The sequence below is a fragment of the Chiloscyllium plagiosum genome, unplaced genomic scaffold (genome assembly GCF_037043375.1).
Source record: "Chiloscyllium plagiosum isolate Xiang-an unplaced genomic scaffold, Cpla_swu_hap1 HiC_scaffold_28, whole genome shotgun sequence".
Taxonomy (NCBI): domain Eukaryota; kingdom Metazoa; phylum Chordata; class Chondrichthyes; order Orectolobiformes; family Hemiscylliidae; genus Chiloscyllium; species Chiloscyllium plagiosum.
Genome location: NW_028270166.1, coordinates 51,181,730 through 51,203,008, shown reverse-complemented (window position 1 = coordinate 51,203,008; position 21,279 = coordinate 51,181,730). Strand labels below are relative to the sequence as shown.

At 46.3% G+C, this 21,279-nt stretch overlaps 1 protein-coding gene across 1 annotated transcript; it reads right to left on the bottom strand.

The window, feature by feature from the left end:
• Window positions 1–3,894: 3,894 nt before the first annotated feature.
• On the bottom strand, window positions 3,895–6,360 carry LOC122545365 (zona pellucida sperm-binding protein 4-like). Its single transcript, XM_087975963.1, has 7 exons — window positions 6,224–6,360; window positions 6,007–6,140; window positions 5,722–5,911; window positions 4,533–4,680; window positions 4,346–4,418; window positions 4,094–4,204; window positions 3,895–4,019 (listed from the first exon to the last, which is right to left on the bottom strand). The coding sequence occupies exons 1-7, from the start codon at window positions 6,358–6,360 to the stop codon at window positions 3,895–3,897; spliced, it is 918 nt and encodes a 305-aa protein (XP_087832089.1).
• Window positions 6,361–21,279: the final 14,919 nt, after the last annotated feature.

The following is a 21,279-nucleotide window of genomic DNA, read 5'->3' as shown; positions in this document are numbered from 1 at the left end:
GGAACCCAAGGGGCATTATTTAAAATAATTAGTACACATGAATGAGCTGCCAATGGAAGTGGTTGAGGTGGGTACATTAACATTTAAAAGGCATATGGGAAAAAAACTTGATAGGAAAAGGTTTAGAAGGATATGGGCCAAATGCAGGGAAGTTGGGTTAGTGTGGATGGACATTTTGGTCAGCATGAACCAAAGAGCCTGTCTGTGGTGTACTGGGCAAAAGTAAGCTAAGTTGGGAGTCCTTAGAATGCATTTGGACTAACTTCTGAGATTAACCAAAATGTGAACTCGTTCACTTCAGCAGAAGGATTTTTTTAAAAAGTTGACTTAAAATGAACAGAAATTGCAGAACTAAGGTTCAAAGGGAGATGGGTGTTCTGGTACATACATCACAAGAGGTTATTGGGCAGGTTAGTGTGATCAGTGCAAGGTGATGCACCATAAGAGGGCAAACAGTAAAAGGGAATCAACAATAAATGAGAATACAGTGAGAGGGGTAGATGAAGTGAGAGATCTTGGTATGCAGGTGCACAGGTCCTAAAGGTAGCAGTACAAGTAGGTATGGTTGTGAAGGCAGTAGATGGAATGCTCTCCTTCATTGGTGAAGAGATAGAACACAAAAGTCAGGATATAATGATGAAACTGTGTAAGACAGTGGCGAGGCCACACCTGGAGTACTCTGCAGTTCTGGTCACCACATTCCAGGAAAGATCTAATTGCTCCAGGGAGAGGGGAGAAGGATTTACGAGAACATTGCCAGGGCTGGAGAATTGTCATGACAATAGGAGATTGGAGAGGTTGGGGGTTGTTTTCCTTGCAATAGAGAAGGCTGAGGATGTGACAAGATTGATGCATACAAAATTGAGGGGTAGAGACAGAGTGAACAGGAGGAGTCTGTTTCCATTGGCAGTGAGTTCCAAAACCAGGGATTATAGATTCAAGCTAAGCAGAAAAGTGAGGGGACATGAGGTACATTTTCTGCAGATGGTGGTGGATGGCTGGAGCTCACTGCCAGAGTTACTAGTGGAGGCAGAGACTCTAAGCTATTTTACAAAGTAGCTGTATCTTCACCAGTGCTGTAAGCTGCAGCCCTACCTGCTGTGTTCAGGAAGATGGGACAGGAAAAGGGCACCTGGTGTCTTTGGGTCAGTAGGGTCTCAATGAACTGCACATACCCTTCTGTGCTGTATTGTTCTATATTGTTTCTATGGCTCTCAGCAGAGAGACTACATTGGAAGATAAATGGACTGCTACTGTTAGAAAGGGAATGGAATATGGAAATATTTGCATAGGGCACTGGAGAAACTGCATCCAGATTTCTGTGCAGTTTTAGTCAACTTATACAATACAGCACAGGAACAGGCCTGTCAGCCCACCAAGCTGGTACTGATTTGTGGTTTCTCACTGTTCATGTGACTATCAAGATGGCCAACACCACCACTAGTCGGGTGTTCCAGGAACACACCACCCTCTGGAAAATCTCCCCACCCTCATCTTATTGATGAAGTTATACAATAGTAGAAACAGTTTAGAGAATGTTCACTCAATGGAGTGAGGATATTATTTGATGAGGAAAGGTTGGACAGGTTAAACATTTCTTCATTCAAGTTAATTAGAGGTGATCATAAGATCCTGAGGGGTCTGGACAGAGCAGCCAGAAAGGAGGTTTCCTTTCATAGGAAAGATTAGAATGAGGTGACAGTATTAAAATAAGGGTCCTTCTAGTTTAAGAAGGAGATGGGGAACAATGGTTTTCTATTGGAGGATGGACAGTGTGGAATTATCTTAGGGAGGGGAGGAGGGAGTCATTATAGTTATAAAGTGGAAGGAGTGTAATTTTTCTTACAAAACAATTAAGGCACAGGGCATCAGGGCTGGGGAGGAAACTGGAGTTAGATCAGCAACCATCTTACCAAATGGCAGAACAGGCTCAGCCTAATGGGTTACTCCTGATCCTAAATTAATGTGTCCCCATATTTGGGTTTGAGGCAGAAAAAGCACACAGTAAATTGGAAGACACTGACTAGTGAAGAGGAACAAGGCAGCTTTGTTATAGATGTTCACTTCATCCCTGAAGCTGGTTACAAGGCACAGATCATGTGCAATTTGTTCTTGTCAATTTAATCATTGTGTCATTTATGTCAAGCCATTTTAAATTGATTTCTTGGAGTAGGGAGATGGACGGTGCACTTGCACTCTTGTCTCTATACAGAGACTGGGTATTGCAGCATCTCTGCTCTTCCTCCATCTTGGTATCAGGTCCAAAGTCTTGGAGCAGGAGTTGGCAATTCAGTTCTGAGCCTTCTTTATACTAACCTGCAACCAAACTGGTCCTATCTTGGCAGGAAAATGGAGTTAACCCTCCCACCCATTAATGGACAGGTTCACTATCCTGCAGTGTGGGGTGCAGAGAGATTCATAATCAAATGCCCCTTCATCTTGATCTCAAAGTGAGGAACCCCACATGCCAGAGTATAACAAAACTAGATAAGCGCAGAGATGCAGATGTTTGGAGCACAGTACTAGTCATGTGGCCATCTGAAAGAAAAAAAAAGTGCTCAGAGATTCAACTTTCAAATAAACCTGTTGCATGAAACCATGCAATTCTTAGCTAAAGAGAAGAACTGGAGGGGGTAACAACCTTGAACTTGGAGCCATCTTATGCTGTAGCATTAGAGTCAAATATCAGAAACATTCAAGGATGTCACCATTGCTACAACATGTCAAGGCTGGGAATTCCATTTGGGTAACACCAAGCCATGCACCATTTGGTCTGACAACTAATTGCTGTCCCTTCCATAAATACTGAAACAATTCAAGCTCACTTCCAACAAGACTGTGTAGCTTAGTTTGAGACACACATCATAGATAGAACAATACAGTGCAGAACAGGCCCTTCAGCCCTCAATGTTGTGCTGACCTGTGAGCTATTCAGCTTGTCCCCCTACATGATCCCAAAATCCTCCATGTGCTTATCTAAGGATTGTTTAAATCTCCCTAATGTGGTAGAGTTGATTACATTAGCAGGTAGGGCATTCCACACTTGTACCACTGAGTAAAGAACCTACCTCTGACATCTTTCTTAAATCTATCAATCACCCCTCAATTTCTAGTTATACCCCTTGTAAATGCTGATATCATCCAAGAAAAAAAAATGTCGACTTTCACTGTCTACCCTATCTAATCCTCTGATCATCTTGTAGGTCTATCAAATCCCACCTTAGCCACCTTCTTTCCAATGAAAAGTTAGTCTCAGCCTCCCTCACAAGACCCTTCCCTCCAAACCAGGCAACATCTTGGTAAGTCTCCTCTACACCTTTTCCAAGGCTTCCACATCCTTCCTGAAGTATGGGGACCAGAACTGTACACGATATTCCAAGTGTGGCTGCACCAGTGTTTTGTATAATAGCAGCATGATATTGCTGCTCCAAAACTGAAACCCTCTGAATGAAACCTAACTGTATGCCTTAACAGCACTATCCACTTGGGTGGCAACTTTCAGGGATGTACATGGACTTAGAGATCCCTCTGCACATCCACGCTACCAAGAATCTTTCCATTGACCCAGTACTCTGCCTTCCTGGTATTCTTCCCAAAGTGCATCACCTCACATTTAGCTGCATTGAAGTCCATTTGCCACCTCTCAACCCAATTCTGCAGTCTATCCAAGTCATTGTGCAACCTGTAGCATTCTTCCACACTGTCCACCACTCCAACTTTAGCATCATCTGCAAATTTACTAACCCATCCACCTATGCTTGCGTCCAAGTCATTTATAAAAATGACAAACAGCAGTGGTCCTAAAACAGACCCGTGTGGCACATTAGTAACCAGACTCCAGGCTGAATATTTTCCAGGTTTCTGTCTGGTTTATTTGTATTCAATGTCTACAGGTCAATCTCGTGACATGGGGACAGACTGGGCTAGGTTCTTCATTCTGTACACTGCAGCCACCAGCATCAACAGGAACACCAGAAACCCAACAGCTACTCCAATCAAAACAGGAGATCTGGCAGCACCTATGGGGAAGGAGGAAGGGAGTTCAGACATTGGAAAAGATGCTCAGGTGAACTAAACAAGGAACATCACTTACCATTCTCATTAAGCAGCTGCTTAGACTGGCTGTTCTCAACTTCCAGGAGAACAACTGGACCAGGAGCACTTACCAAGGTCCCCTCATGGAGGAGAGCACTCCTGCGTGTCCCTGTTGGAGAGGGACAGGAGATGATTAGAATCCATGTTGACACTACAGCCAGGATGCTCTATCCTTGGTAATTGGATTGAGGGGATATTCATATCAGGAATGGAGGAGTTGATCTCAGCTTGAGAGCATAAACAAACTCACTTGGACCACATCTGGTTGTACAGTCATCCTGACCAGATGGAGAGCAAACCTCAGCACTGCAGTGCAAGTAAACCTAGAAAGAAGGAGAGACTTTAGGGGAGCTTCCCATAGATCAATAGCCCAGGTTATAGTACAGAGACGACAAGAGGATTTCATGAGCTTGGCCTCATTCCTTCTGTTTGGTTACCTGTCCAGAGAGGGGCTGCTCAGACACTCCATCCAAGAAAACAAACGTCTTCACTTCAAACCGCTTGTGATGGGTTGGGAACTGCAGGCCAGAAGAGACACCTACTGGGTGTAGGAGGGTCAGATAGTCATCACCTTCATAGGGACACCTGAAACAGAAGGTCAGGTGACCAAGTGTTCCAAGCCAAACCAGAAACAGATTGCAAATAAAATCAAAAATCACAACACCAGGTTATAGTCCAACAGGTTTAATTGGAAGCACACTAGCTTTCGGAGCGACGCTCCTTCATCAGGTGATAGTGAAGGAGCGTTGCTCCAAAAGTGAGTGTGCTTCCAATTAAACCTGTTGGACTATAACCTGGTGGAGAGAGATTAACTTTGTACACCCCGGTCCAACACCGGCATCTCCAAATCACAAATAAAATCAGGTAGCAAGCAAGAGTTGCAGTTGCCAGGAAGGCAGCTGCCAAGAGAGGGAAATCAAAAGCCCATCTTCTACAGGTAATAATGGACCTGGTCTTTAGGTCTACTGTGCTTGGTTTAATGAGATAATCCCAACACATTGAACTGGCAGGCCAATTCGTTCTGACAGAATGAACCAAAAAGATGGGTAGAGACATTAATTACAAGCCCTGCAATTGAGGAAGTGGTATTTGGAAGAAGCTTATGTAGCACTGAAGGGTAACCATTGGTTGCCCAGAGGGATTTCGAGAAACTATTTCACAAAGCATCAGCAACAGGCAATTTATGGTGTGGGGACATTAGCCTAGGTGAATGTTTGGTCAGCTGACCATCAGTAATACATTGTAGAAATGGTGGGATCTTCAGTCATTGGAAGGACAATTGATTTGATCGAGAATGAACTTCACAAAGTAGAAACTGAAAAATGTTGCTAGTGTCTAAAATGGAAAGCTTAATTTGGTGTTTTCTATTCAAAATGGGGAATGAGGTTCATTAATCAATCTTGAGAAAAGCCTTGACAACATTAAGGCAGAGATTTGATTAAAGAGAATTCAGATCTGACAGTAGATAGAATAGCAAGTTGAAGTAACAAATCAACCATGATTGAAGAAAGTGGCACAGCAGGCACAACTTGTGGCTCATGTACACCTTTTACAGTGACACTACAGCAAGAATGTAGTCTTCACTCCATACTCTGTCCAAATCCAGCCTTTCCATTGAGTCCTTACCCATCCACCAGGAGACTCCACTGCACCTCATGGTCAGGGGCTGGCACAGGAGTTGCCCAGCAGTCACGCAATCTCAGGACTATCATTGGGTCAGTGCGATCCTTCACACGAACCTCAACAAACACCGACTCCTGAAGGATTCTCTGAATGGGGTAGTCACTGTCCTTGTACCACCAGCTGTAGCTGCCATCTAACAGACAAAAATAAAAGAAGAGAACAAACCAAAACGGTCACTCCCCTGAAGGGATATAATTCCCAGTGCTCCTATTACCAGGGCAGCACTACCTGTTGCTATTCGCAGCTCCAGCCTCAGGATCCCATCTTCAGAAGCAGCTAGTGGTGGAGGGAGGGTGTAAACTGAGACATTGATTTGTAAGCCTGCCTCATGCTCCCCCTTGTACTTGCACTGGATGTGCAGGCTGTCGAGAGACAGAAATAGGTGGTGGAGTTGCAGTCAGTAACACTTCCCTCTCTGTACCAACAAATCCCACTGCCCTCTCACCTGAAGGTGCTGTCCCGGGTTATTGAGCCCAGTGGCCCCGTCTGAATCATCCTCTTCCCCAAGACATCCGTTTTATACACAAAGCTCCCATTCTCCTCCTGCAAGGGAAGACACTGTTTAATAGGGAGCTGGCCCATTCAAGGGACAGAATGCTGGAGCCTCCAATACTCACCCGCTGGGTCGAGCCACAAGAGGTAATTGGGAAGTGGAAGGCTACAAGTTCCGCTGTGATGAGCTTAGGCCCGCACTCAGCTTCATGTCCATCTTTCACGTACAGAGATGACAGGTTGAGGGCAGGACGGGTCAGGTTCCTGGTGATTGCTACAATGAACTGACCATCTGCTGTGCACACTGCAGGGAGAGGGAGAAAAAGTTCAGTTTCCATATTGGGGTGATGACCTCCAAATCATTGAGAGGGATGAGTCTCAAAGCCCCAAAAATCATTCACAGATTCAACAGTTTCACTACTTGGAGTATGGGTTATTTGTCGGTGGTCAACAATTAAGACACATCTGATGTTTGAAAGTGAATACAATATCCTACAAGATACTCTAGAAGCCATGTGACTACCCAATAAAGTGGGCAGGCTGGTGGGGGCACTCTGTCAAAGAATACTAAGTGCTTCTATTAACACAGTAATGGATCCTAAGTGGAGTATTAAAAGCCCCCAAAAACAATAGAATGTTATGGGAATTCCAAACTTGAAAGTCAAAGTAAAGCAGACATGTTCAAAATAAAAGTTACTGTGGAAAGGTAAATGAAAAGGCAGGTGCTTGAATGTCAGTTATATGGGCACATTACACTGTCCTGTGCATTAGCATAGGATAAGCCTGGTCATCAGTCATCCAAGCTACCAACCTTTCCCATCACCCTCTGCTCCCAAAGAGGGTGTGGGGGAAATAGAGTCAATAAAACGTGGACCTTGAAGACAGGTCAGGCAGTTTTGGAGGAGCAGGGAAGTTAATTTGGGTAAAGACCCTTCTACAAGGCTAGGAAGGGAAAGGAAGCTTAAATATAGAGGGTGGGATTGTGGTTGGGGGGTTGTGATTGGTCAGTGGAAAGGGTGCACTGGATTGGTGAACAAAACATATACAGTCCAGGAACAGGCCCTTTGGCCCTCCAAGCCTGAGCCAATCCAAATCCACTGTCTCAGCCTGTCACCCAATTCCTCGGCATTGATATCCCTCTGCTCCCCACCTACTCATGCATCTATCCAGGCACCTTAAGTGAATCTACTGTGCCTGCCTCTACCACCCATCTCCAGCTCCTCCAAGACCGCGTTAGGGAACTGGAGCTGGATGAACTTAGGATCATTCGGGAGGCAGAGGGGGTCATAGATCGGAGCTTTAGGGAAGTAGTAACTCCAAAGATGGCAGCTAGATGGGTGACAGTGAGGGGGACTGGGAGGAAGCAGCCAGTGCAGGGACCCCCTACGGCCATTCCCCTCAAGAACAAGTATACCGTTTTGGATACTTGTGGGGGGGACGACTTACCAGGGGTAAGTAACAGGGCTCAGGCCTCTGGCACGGAGCCTGTCCCCGTTACTCAGAAGGGAAGGGTGGAGAAGAGTAGAGCAATAGTAATTGGGGACTCAATAGTTCGGGGCACAGATAGGCGGTTTTGTGGGAACGAGAGAGACTCACGTTTGGTATGTTGCCTCCCATGTGCAAGGGTACGTGACATCTCTGATCGTGTTTTCCGGGTCCTTAAGGGGGAGGGGGAGCAGCCCGAAGTCGTGGTCCACATTGGCACCAATGACATAGGTAGGAGGAGCGCTGAGGATGTTAGACAGGCTTTCAGGGAGCTAGGTTGGAAGCTCAGAGTTAGAACGAACAGAGTTGTTGTCTCTGGTTTGTTACCCGTGCCACGTGATAGAGAGTCGAGGAATAGGGAGAGAGAACAGTTAAATGCGTGGCTACAGGGATGGTGCAGGAGGGAGGGATTCCGGTATCTGGATAACTGGGCCTCTTTCTGGGGAAGGTGGGACCTCTATAAACAGGATGGTCTGCACCTGAACCTGAGGGGCACCAGTATCCTTGGTGGGAGGTTTGCTAGTGCTCTTGGGGGGGAGGGGGGGGGGTGGTTTAAACTAACTCTGCAGGGGCATGGGAACCCAGACTGTAGCTTTAGGGTGCAGGACCTGGAGTGTAGGGAGGTTAGGAACATGGCATCATTTTCAAAGGAGGGTGCCTGTAAACAGGGAAGTGGCTTGAAGTGTGTATACTTCAATGCAAGAAGTATACGAAATAAGGTAGGTGAACTTGCAGCGTGGGTTGGTACCTGGGACTTCGATGTTGTGGCTATTACGGAGACATGGGTAGAACAGGGACAGGATTGGCTGTTGCAAATTCCAGGGTTTAAATGTTTTAGTAGGGTCAGAGGTGGGGGCAAAAGAGGGGGAGGTGTGGCATTGCTTGTCAAAGATAGTATTACAGCTGTGGAAAGGACGATGGATGAAGACTCGCCATCTGAGGTAGTTTGGGCTGAGGTTAGGAATAGGAAAGGTGAGCTCACCCTGTTAGGAGTTTTTTTTACAGGCCCCCTAAGTCCTAGAAATGTAGAAGAAAGGATTGCGAGGATGATTCAAGAGAAGAGTGAAAGTAATAGGGTGGTTCTTATGGGGGACTTTAACTTTCCTGATATTGATTGGGAAAGCTATAGCTCAAGTTCGTTAGATGGGTCAGTGTTTGTCCAATGTGTGCAGGAGGGTTTCCTGACACAATATGTAGATAGGCCAACAAGAGGTGAGGCCATACTGGATTTGGTTCTGGGTAATGAACCAGGCCAGGTGTTAGAATTAGAGGTAGGTGAGCACTTTGGGGACAGTGACCACAATTCGGTGACTTTTACTCTAGTGATGGAGAGGGATAAGAGTGCACTACAGGGCAAGAGTTATAGCTGGGGGCAGGGAAATTATGATGCGGTGAGGCATGACTTAGGATGTGTGGCCTGGAAAAGTAAGCTTCAAGGCAAGGGTGTAATTGATATGTGGAGCTTGTTCAAGGAGCAACTATTGAGTGTCCTTGATAAGTATGTACCCGTCAGGCAGGGAGGAAAGGGTAGTGTGAGGGAGCCGTGGTTTAATAAGGAATTGGAATCCCTTGTTAAATGGAAGAGGGCGGCCTATGTAAAGATGAGGCGTGAAGGTTCAATTGGGGCGATTGAGAGTTATAAGGTAGCCAGGAAGGATCTGAAGAGAGCTAAGAGCAGCAAGAAGGGGACATGAAAGGTCCTTAGTTGGTAGGATTAGGGAAAACCCTAAGGCTTTCTATAGGTATGTCAGGAATAAAAGAATGACTAGGGTAGGAATAGGTCCAGTCAAGGATAGTAGTGGGAAGTTGCGTGTGGAGGCTGAAGAGATTGGGGAGACACTGAATGAATACTTTTCGTCAGTATTCACTCAGGAACAGGACATTGTTGTCGATGTGAGTACCGAGTCACAATTAATTAGAATGGATGGCTTTGAGGTATGTAGAGAAGAGGTGTTGGAAATCCTGGAAAGGGTGAAAATAGATAAGTCCCCTGGGCCTGATGGCATTTATCCTAGGATTCTCTGGGAAGCAAGGGAGGAGATTGCAGAGCCATTGGCCTTGATTTTTATGTCCTCGTTGTCTACAGGAGTAGTGCCAGAAGATTGGAGGCTAGCAAATGGGGTTCCCTTGTTTAAGAAGGGGAGTAGGGATAACCCTAGTAACTATAGGCCGGTGAGTCTCACTTCTGTTGTGGGTAAAATCTTAGAGAGAATTGTAAGGGATAGGATTTATGAACATCTGGATAGGAATAATGTGATCAAGGATAGTCAGCATGGTTTTGTGAAGGGCAGGTCATGCCTCACAAACCTTATTGAATTCTTTGAGAAGGTGACTAAGGAGGTGGACGAGGGGAAAGCAGTAGATGTGGTGTATATGGATTTTAGTAAGGCGTTTGATAAGGTTCCCCATGGTAGACTACTGCAAAAAATACAGAGGTATGGCATTGAGGGTGAGTTGGAGGTTTGGATTAGGAGTTGGCTGGCTGGAAGAAGACAGAGGGTAGTAGTTGATGGCAAAGGTTCATCTTGGAGTGCTGTCACTAGCGGTGTTCCGCAAGGATCTGTTTTGGGACCATTGCTGTTTGTCATTTTTATAAATGACCTGGAGGAGGGGTTAGAAGGTTGGGTGAGCAAGTTTGCGGATGATACGAAAGTCGGAGGAGTGGTAGACAGTGAGGAAGGATGTGGCAGGTTACAGCGGGATATTGATAAGCTGCAGAACTGGGCAGAAAGGTGGCAAATGGAGTTCAATGTAGCCAAGTGTGAGGTGATTCATTTTGGTATGAGTAATAAAAAGATGGGGTACTGGGCTAACGGTCAGATACTTGGTAGTGTGGATGAGTAGAAAGATCTTGGTGTCCATGTACACAAATCTTTGAAAGTTGCCACCCAGGTAACTAGTGCGGTGAAGAAGGCATGTGGCGTACTGGCTTTTATTGGTAGAGGAATTGAGTTCCGGAGTACTGAGGTCATGTTGCAGTTGTATAAGACTCTGGTGCGGCTGCATCTGGAGTATTGTGTGCAGTTTTGGTCCCCATACTATAGGAAGGATGTGGAGGCACTGGAACGGGTGCAGAGGAGGATTACCAGGATGTTGCCTGGTATGGTAGGAAGATCGTATGAGGAAAGGCTGAGGCACTTGGGGCTGTTTTCATTGGAGAAAAGAAGGTTTAGGGGTGACTTGATAGAGGTGTACAAGATGATTAGGGGTTCAGATAGGGTCGACAGTGAGAATCTTTTTCCACGTATGGAGTCAGCTATTACAAGGGGGCATAGCTTTAAATTAAGAGGGGGTAGGTGTAGGACAGATGTTAGGGGTAGATTCTTTACTCAGTGAGTCGTGAGTTCATGGAATGCCCTGCCAGTAGCAGTGGTGGACTCTCCTTCATTATGGGCATTTAAACGTGCATTGGATAGGCATATGGAGGATAGTGGGCTAGTGTAGGTTCGGTGGGCTTGGATCGGCAAAAAATAAAAAAAAGAGAAAGTGGGCGGCACAGTGGTTAGCACTGCTGCCTCACAGCGTCAGAGACCTGGGTTCAATTCCCGACTCAGGCGACTGACTGTGTGGAGTTTGCACATTCTCCCCGTGTCTGCGTGGGTTTCCTCCGGGTTCTCCGGTTTCCTCCCACAGTCCAAAGATGTGCAGGTTAGGTGAATTGGCCATGCTAAATTGCCCATAGTGTTAGGTAAGGGGTAAATGTAGGAGTATGGGTGGGTTGCGCTTCGGCGGGTCGGTGTGGACTTGTTGGGCCGAAGGGCCTGTTTCCACACTAAGTAATCTAATCACCTCTGCTGGCAGTGTGTTCCAGGCACCAACCACCCTCTGTAAGAATATTTGTTGGTACAATAGGTCAGTGGTTTCCAGTATCTGCAGTCATTGTTTTTACCTCATTGATTTTAACCCTACTGCAAATCCTCTTGCAAGGATGCCTGCCTTGAAGAAGTTTTCCTCCTCTCTCTACAAGAATCTCAGGGAGTCTCTCTCTCACTGCAACTCCCAGGTCATTTCCTCAGCCCTGAAGCTCTTATCACCTTCATCTCCTTCCCCACTGACCTATTGTACTCTATGCTACTCTCTCCCCACCCCCACCCCCACCCTCCTCTAGCTCATCTCTCCATGCTTCAGGCTCTCTGCCTTTATTCCTGATGAAGGGCTTTTGCCCAAAACGTCGATTTTGCCTGTCCTCGGATGCTGCCTGAATTGCTGTGCTCTTCCAGCACCACTAATCCAGAATCTGGTTTCCAGCATCTGCAGTCATTGTTTTTACCGAGTGTGTAGAAGCGGTCAATCACCTCCCTATGGTGACACCAGCTTTTCCTTGGTAAGAGAACTCAGAACACAATCCCAAGCAGCATCATTTCAGCTGTGCAGTTTCTAACTGAAGCCATTAACAGTTAAAGCAAATGACACACCTCAACATTACAAGGGTTCTGGGAATCTTTGCAATATTATACCAAGCTAAGCCTTTATTCAAGCCCCTGATAAAGCTGGTTATGAAACACTGGCTTCTAACAAAAGGAGAGAAACTCAATGAGACCAGGATAGCATTATCCATCATCAAACCAACCAGCCGCTTCACTCGGGATTAGCCCCTACTCGACTAGGGAGGGACAGCATCATGTTCCTGGGTTATTCCCTCAGGGACAGGACCCTTTGCCTCCCTCCCACTGACTCCCCACAAACAGCCCTTCACCATTGCACAAGGAAACACCAACAAGCCCCGGGTTATTTCCTCAGTGCCAGCCTGGGGTGGTCCTCATGCTTCCTTCCCCCCCATTCGGGGTGGGCTCCGCTCCGGGAGGAGGCTGGGCTGCTTACCTGGGCTGTCTCGCAGGTTGTAGAAACAGGATTGCCCACTGAGACTCGGGGACTGAAAGCAGCAGCCCTGCTTGATGCACTCAGTGCTGTTGATAGTGGCCAGGCCACACGGCAGCCTCCAGCCCGGCTCCGGAGGACACACAGCAGAGACCAGGAAGGGCCGAGCGGCCCAAAGGTACAGACACCAAACCAACCAATGTCCCATCGCGCTGCCTGAATCTGTGCCCGCCCCTGAGCACCAACCCGCTTTATAGCCGCTAATTAGCTCCTGGCCACGGGTTTCTCGTGTTGAAGAGGCTTTAACTGTCACTGATCCTCATTAAGGATTAGGGCGAGATTCCAGCTACAATTACATCTTCACAACTGACGCTGCGTTCCACTGAGCCCAAGATTGTATTTTGTTCCAGAATCGGTTCTGCGTGGATATGGAAGTAGGAAACAAGAGTCAGAGAATTATGACGGTGTAGAGGAGGACATTCAGCCCATCAGCAGCCCTGTTCTCCAGTACTAACCTGCTGCCTCTCCCCACACACTATTTCCTTCCAGATAACCCCCAAAGTCCCTCCTGAATGCCTGAACTGAATCTGCCTCCCCCACGTTTCCAGACAGTACATTCCCTCCCCTAACTACTGACTGGGTGAAAGAGCCTTTTCCCATTTCACCCGACCACATCAATTTCTCAATTTCTCTCGTCATCCGGCATTCCCTACACCTACCCGCCATTCCTTTCACCCAACAGGAAAAAACTGTCTCTGGACTCTCATTATCTCATTTTTGAAGGCTTCCCATTTTCCAACCATCCCTTTACCTGCGAACACCTGCCCCAATCAACTTCTGAAAGTTGTAGCCCAATCCTGTCAACATTTGCCTTCCTCCAATTTAGAACTTCAACTTTTACATCCAGTCTATCCTTTTCCATCACTATTTTAAAACTAATAGAATTACGGTCACTGGCCCCAAAGTGCTCCCCCACTGACACCTCAGTCACCTGCCCTGCCTTATTTCCCAAGAGTAGGTCAAGTATTGCACCTTCTCTAGTAGGTACATCCACATACTGAATCAGAAAATTTTCTTGTACACACTGAACAAATTCCTCTCCATCTAAAACTTTACCACAATGGCAGTCCCAATCCATGTTTGGAAAGTTAAAATCCCCTACCATATTCTTACAGATAACTGAAATCTCCTTACAAATTTGTTTCTCAACTTCCCGCTATTAGGGGATGTATAATACAATCCCAATGAGTTATTATTCATTTTGTATTTCTCAGTTCCACCCAAGTAACTTCCCTGGATGTATTGCCAGGAATACATACAGCAGTAATGCTATCCCCTATCAAAATCACCATTTCCCCCTCCTCTCTTGTCTCCCTTTCTATCCTTCCATTTGTATCCAGGAACATTAATCTGCCAGTCCTGTCCATCCATAAGCCATGTTTCTATAATTGCTATGATATCCCAGTCTCATGTTTCTAACCATGTCCTGTGTTCATCTGCCTTCCCTGTTCAGCCTCTTGTATTGAAATGAATGCAGTTTAATTTGTCAGTCATATGCTGTTCTCTGCTTTGTTCCAGCTTGCCGACTGTTTGACTCACTCCTTTACCCAACTGTATCAGTCTTAGATTGATCTCTTTCCTCACTATTTCCCTGGGTCCCACCTTACTAGTTTAAAAACTCCCTGCCAGTATATTAGTCCCCTTCCAATTCAGGTGCAATGCAACCTTCTTGTACAAATCATTTCTATCCCAGAAGAAATTCTAATGATCCCACAATGTTAGCCCTTCTACTCCTGCACCATCTCCTCAGCCACACATTTATCTGCTTTATCCTCCTATTCCGACCCTCACTGGGTTGTAGCACCGGGAGTAATCCAGATAATACGCCCCTCGTGAACGTCCTTTTTAAATTCCTGCCTAACTTTCGATATTCTCTCTTCAGAATCACATCCTTTTCCTATGTCGTTGGGTCCAATGTGTATAATGGTCCCTCTCTCCTTTGAGAACACTCTGCACCCTCTCTGAGATATCCTTGATACTGACACCAGGGAGGCAACATGCCATTCAGATTTTTCACTGCTGTCTGTGCCTCTGACAAGGGAGTCACCTACTACAATCGATCGCTTGGAAGCCAATGTACCCCTCGTTACATTACAACCAGTCTTGATACCAGGAAGTTGGATGTTCGTGCTACACTCCCCTGAGAGTCTATCACCCCTTACATTTTCCAAAACAGCATCCTTATTTGAGATGGGGATACCCACAGGAGACTTCTACACCACCTGCCTACCCCTTCTACCTTTCCTGGAGTTAACCCATGTACCTGACTGTATCTGTGTTTGTTTTTCCCTTCCTGTAACTGCCATCCATCATACCCCCTAGTTCCTGTAAATTCCTCATTGCCTCTAACTGTTGCTCCAACCAATCCATGCGATCTGATAGGATTCACAACCAAAGACACTTTCTGCAGACATAATGATCAGTAACATGGAAACACTACCTAATCTCCCACATCCCACAGGAAGAGCACATCACTCTACTAAAAGCATCTTTTCTCCTTCACAATCTACAGACCAACAAAATAGCACCCTTTTTTTGGTCCAAAAAACAGTGCTCCAGGCTAATTTAGTCCTTATGGTTTATATCTTTAAAATTCAATCAAGAGATAGATATCAATAATCAAGAACCCAATCGATTCACTACTGTAGAATTACAGCAAGGTTACATGTTAAAAACTATGCATTTATCTGTTCCTGTGCTGTGAGCTCTCCCACGCAGGTTCATCCAAGGTCAGCTGTGAATGTTCCTGTTTTTTAAATTGTTCCTCAATGCACAACGATGTCCAGAGATATTTGAACTCAAACAGCAAAGGCAGTAACTGTGCAGATTCACTGCTGTGTCAGTAATCAGTGTTTCTTTCTCTCTCTCCATCATTGACCATGTGGTCACTGCCTTTCGTGTCTTCCTCCTTTTAAAAGTGCTGTTGTTTTGATCTTTTTCCCCAGCATTCCAAAACAATGCAACAGTATATAAAACAGTAATTGCTGCTCCTGGAATTTGAGCAAATCACCTCCAACCCATGAAATACCTCAAAAAAGGAGCAACTCTTACAGTCTCAATTTTTCCCCATCCTCCATCTTGGATTACCCAGAACCCATTCTGAACTGTGTTGGAAAATACCTTTTTATGTTTTTCACACAAAGCGAGGTGGAGGGGACAGGAGCAAGGGGGGCAAATGGTGTAGAGACTCACTGCAAGAGACAAGGGGGTCACTAATTGTGGTGAAAGAGAAAGAGAGTTGGGTGTAAATTAAGGCATGATAGGGAGCAAATGGGTCCTCTCAGCTGGAAATGAAATAAACTAGATACAGCCTTGAGGGAGAGGGGAGGTTGGTGAGATTGCATGAGAAATGGAGGACGGGTGTCTAATATTGTGGAATTCAGTATTGAGTCCTGGAAACTGTAAAGTGTCTCAGTAGAAAATGAAGTGTTGTGCCTTGAGCTTGCTTTGTGATTCTTTGCAATGTTACAGTGGGCCCAGCACAAGGATGTTGGGCGGAGAGCAAAGTGTCCAGCATTTATTGCCCACCCCTAATTGCCCAGAGGGCAGTTATGATTCAACCACATTGCTGTGGGTCTGGTGTGACATCTAGGCCAGACCAGGTATGGATGGCACTTTCCCTCCTTAAGGTACATTATTGAACTAGATGGGGTTTTCCGACAATTGACAATGGATTCATGCTCATCATGGGACTCTGAATTTCAGATGTATTGACTTCCAATTTCACTGTCTGCCATGGTGGGACTTAAACACAGGTGACCAGACATTATTTGGGTGACTGGATTAACAGTCCAGCGATAATACCACTGAAATGTACCCCCCTCTGTGGAATAGCAAGTGATATGGCACCACCTCTCCCATTGCTTAGCGTGGTCCTCCCGCTGGTTTTCATGAGTAGAGGACAGATCCTAGTGGCCCTAAAACTGGGATCAGAGTGCTGTGGCTGCAAAATTGTCCAACCTCAATGTGTAACCTAGTGACCCTCCCCAATCCCCTTCAAACCAGGATATCACTCTGCTTCAATGTAATTTCAGAGAGGTGACCAATATCAGCACAGCAGAGGATTTTAATGGATCTCGAGGGTTTCCAACCGTGCTCAGATAGATTCTGAGAGGTTTCATGACATAACTTGCCCCCCACTCTTCTGGCATTTGTTGGTCAAAACATGCATCCTTCTGACACACTGTATTCCTCCACCAATTGGGAAGCAAAATGCCTCATTATTTAAATGCTTGTTCCCCAAACAGCCTTTATTCCTCTTCACAACATTCTTACATCTAGTCAAGAGATACTTTCAAGAAAATGGCAACAAAACAATATAATCCTTTATTCTGTCACAGAGCCATAGAGCATGGCAAGAGATCTTTCACCAGTGCGTGTCAAACAAAATCCCAAACTAAACTATTTCCCCAGCGCCTGCTCCTGGCTCATATCACTCCAAACCTTGCCTATTCACGTACTTATCCAAATGTCTTTTGAACGTTGTAAATGTAGTCACATCCACCATTTCTTCATATTTTCCCACAATCATAAACAGAAGTGATCAAAACAGTGATTCTCAATTCCTGGAGAATCCAGGCCAATCATTGAGCATTACCAACTCCAGTATTACCCTCAATTGAGTGAGGATAGCAGGCACAGTTCTGAACTTTAACAGCAGTGAGGTATTCACACATTGCTCTGCAGAATGCGGAACAAAGATTTTTTCACATCCTGTCAAGAATGGTGATGGATAAGCAACTGGAGAAGTCAGAAAAATCACCATCCCTTAGTCTGAAGGGGCCCAGCACATGAATTGATATCTTCAAGGTCACTGTATCTTGAGAGATTTGGAGAAGGGTAGGGAAATATTGCAAAGTGTGAACTTGCTCACATCAGCAGGAAGAATAAAAAAAGCAGATTACTTAAATGGAGAGAAGTTGTAGAACTCGGAGTTTCAGAGGGAGCTTGGTGTCCTGATACATGCTTCATATGCTGTCAGTGGGAGGTGATGCACTAAGAGGGCAAACAGTAAAAGGGAATCAGCAATAAATGGGAATGGAGAGTAGATGAAGTGAGATCTTGGTGTGGAAGTCCACAGGTCCCTAAAGCAGTACAAGTAGATATGGTTGTGAAGGCAGATGGAATGCTCTCCTTCCCTGGCAAAAAGGGATAGCATACAAAAGTCAGGATATAATGATGGAACTGTGTAATGCAGTGGTGAGGGCACACCTGGAGTACTCCATGCAGTTCTGGTCACCACATTCCAGGCACGGTGGTTAGCACTGCTGCCTCTCCGCACCAGAGAGCTGGGTTCAATTCCTGCCTCAGGCAACTGTGGAGTTTGCACATTCTCCCTGTGTCTGTGTGGGTTTCCTCCAGGTGCTCCAGTTTCCTCCCACAGTCCAAAGATGTGCAGGTTAGGTGAATTATTCATGCTAAATTGCCTGTCGGCTTAGGTGCATTAGTCAGAGGGAAATGAGTCTGGGTGGGTCACACTTCAGCCGGTGTGTGTGAAATTGTTGAGCCAAAGGGCCTGTTTCCATACTAAGTAAGCTAGTAAGCATTGCCAGGGATGGAGAATTGTCATAACGATTGGGGATTGGAGGTTGGGGTAGTTTTCCTTGGATTAGAGAAGGCTGAGGATGTGACAAGATTGATGCACACAGAACGGTGAGGGGTAGAGACAGCGAACAGGAGGAACCGGTTTCCTTTAGGAGGGAGTTTCAAAACCAGAGATTATAGATTCAAGCTAAAACAGCAGAAAGGTTAGAGAGGAAACGAGGAAGTACATTTCCTGCAGAGGCTGGGGGGTGGCTGGAGCTCACTGCCCGAGCTACTGGTAGAAGCAGAGACTCTAAGCTATTTTACAAAAGTAGCTGTATCTTCACCATCAGTGCTGTAAGCTGTAGCCCTACCTGCTGTGTTCAGGAAGATGGGACTGGAAAAGGGCACCTGATAGCTTTGGGGCAGTAGGGTCACAATGGACTGCACATACTCTGTGCTATATTGTTTCTCTACTCTGCTGAGAGCCAACTACATTGGAAGATAAATGGAATGCTGTTAATTAGAAAAGGGAATAGAATATGGTAAACAGTTGTACAGGCCACTGGAAAGACTGCATCCAGATTACTCGGCACAGTTTTAGTCAACTTATAAAATAGAGCACAGGAACAGGCCCTACAGGCAACCAAACTGCACTGATTGCTAATTCTGATTTTGACCCACTATTTGTGGTTTCTCTCCCTGTTTGACTCCTGTTCATGTGACTATCAAGATGGCCTTAAACATTGCTAACGTGCCTACTTCCACCAGCTGTTGTGATCCCATGCACTCCCACCCTCTGTGGGAAATATTTTTTATGTGAGGTGCAGGCAAACTTTCCCTTCATTGAATTAGTGATACAATATTCACACAAGGGATTCTTGAAATGAGGACATTTGAGGAAAGGTTGGATAGACAAAGTATGTCTTCATTCCAGTTTAGAAAAAAATTAGAGGTAATTGTAAGACATTAAGATGCTGAGGGGATGTAACATGACACTGAAAGGATGTTTCCCTTCATGGGAAAGGGAAGAATGAGGGAACAATATTAAAACAAGGGACTTTTAGTTTCAGGAGATTAGGAACAATGCTTTTTCTCTGGGAGGGTGCAGAGTCTGTGGAGCTGTCTTCAGGGAAGGGAGGAGGCATGTTCATTGAAGAGTTTTACAAGGTTGGGGGAGGGGGGGGGGGGGGGGGGGGGGAGGGGGTGCAGGGTTGGATGGAGAAGAGATAGTGTTTGGAGAGAGTTTTTTTCCCCCCCCCCAATACCAAGGGAGATGTATCACGACTAGGGAGGAAATGAGTTCAAGCTACAATTGCATCAGCAATCATCTTACCAAATGGTTCACTCCTGCTCTTAAAACATGTGCCGGTGTTTGAGGCAAGAGAAAAAACAGCAAGGCACAGGGGCTCAGTAAATAGGAGGATGCAGAGTAGCATAGAGGAACAAGGCAGCCTTGGGGTACATATTCACCTCATTTCTGCCCAATTCCCATAACCTTCCAACCCATTGATGAAAGGGTTCACTAACCCAGCATGCACTGCTGTCTGGGGTGCAGAAAGAGATGCCTAGTCCTTGAGGCCATCCATCTCTTTTCCTAAAGGACAGCAGGTTGTGAAACTAGTCTCATTCTCTGTTGCTTCCTCCCGAGAGACAACTATCCCACAGCACTGCTTGGTGTAAGACAAAAACAGGCCAGCACAAAGAAAGTTGCATCATTGGGTTAAATAAAGCCAATTTTCCTAGATTAGATTACTTACAGTATGGAAACAGGCCCTTTGGCCCAACAGGTCCACACAGACCCTCCGAAGAACAACCCACCCAGACCCATTCCCCTACATTTCTTCCTTTCCCGCCTTACCAACCAGTACCCTTCCACTGACACCCTCTGACTGAACCGGTCCTCACCCTGAACAACTGCTCTTTCCAATCCTCCCACTTCCTCCAAACGAAAGGAGTAGCCATGGGCACCCGCATGGGCCCCAGCTATGCCTGCCTCTTCGTAGGATATGTGGAACAGTCCATCTTCCGCAACTACAATGGCCCCACCCCCCACCTTTTCCTCCGCTACATGGATGACTGTATCGGCACCGCCTCGTGCTCCCACGAGGAGGTTGAGCAGTTCATCCACTTCACCAACACCTTCCACCCCCGACCTCAAATTCACCTGGACAGTCTCAGATTCCTCCCTCCCTCGACCTTTCTATTTCTATCTCAGGCGACCGAATCAACACGGATATCTACTACAAATCGACCGACTCCCAGCGCTACCTGGACTACACCTCCTCCCACCCTGCCCCCTGTAAAAACGCCATCCCATTCTCCCAATTCCTTCGTCTCCACTGCATCTGCTCCCAGGAGGACCAGTTCCAAAGACGTACAATCCAGATGGCCTCCAAGGACCGCAATTTCCCCACCCCCCCGACGATGCCCTCCACCGCATCTCTTCCACTTCCCGCTCCTCCACCCTTGAGCCCCACCCCTCCAACCGCCACCAGGCCAAAACCCCACTGGTCCTCACCTACCACTCCACCAATCTCCATGTACAGCGCATCATCCGCCACCTCCAAATGGACCCCACCACCAAGGATATATTTCCCTCCCCTCCCCTATCAGCATTCTGTAAAGACCACTCCCTCCGTGACTCCCTCGTCAGATCCACACCCCCCACCAACCCAACCTCCACTCCCAGCACCTTCCCCTGCAACTGCAGGAGGTGCAAGACTTGCGCCCACACCTCTCCCCTCACCTCCCTCCAAGGCCCCAAAAGAAACTTCCATATCCACCACAAATTCACCTGCACCTCCACACACATCTATTGCATCCTCTGCACCCAATGTGGCCTCCTCTATTGGGGAGACAGGCCACCTACTTGCAGAGCGTTTCAGAGAACACCCCTGGGACACCCGGACCAACCAACCCACCCGGACCATATAACTCCATATCCTGTTCCCACTTTCTTCCTCTACCCTTCAGCTTTCAGAACCATCTCAGTACGACAATGTTTTGGTCTCAACTGCTGAGAGAAATTCTCTAGGCTCACTACTCTGGCGAGAGCCATTTCCCCTCATCTTGATCCTAAGAGAATTGCATATCTTTAGGGAGTCACTTCTGATTTTAGTG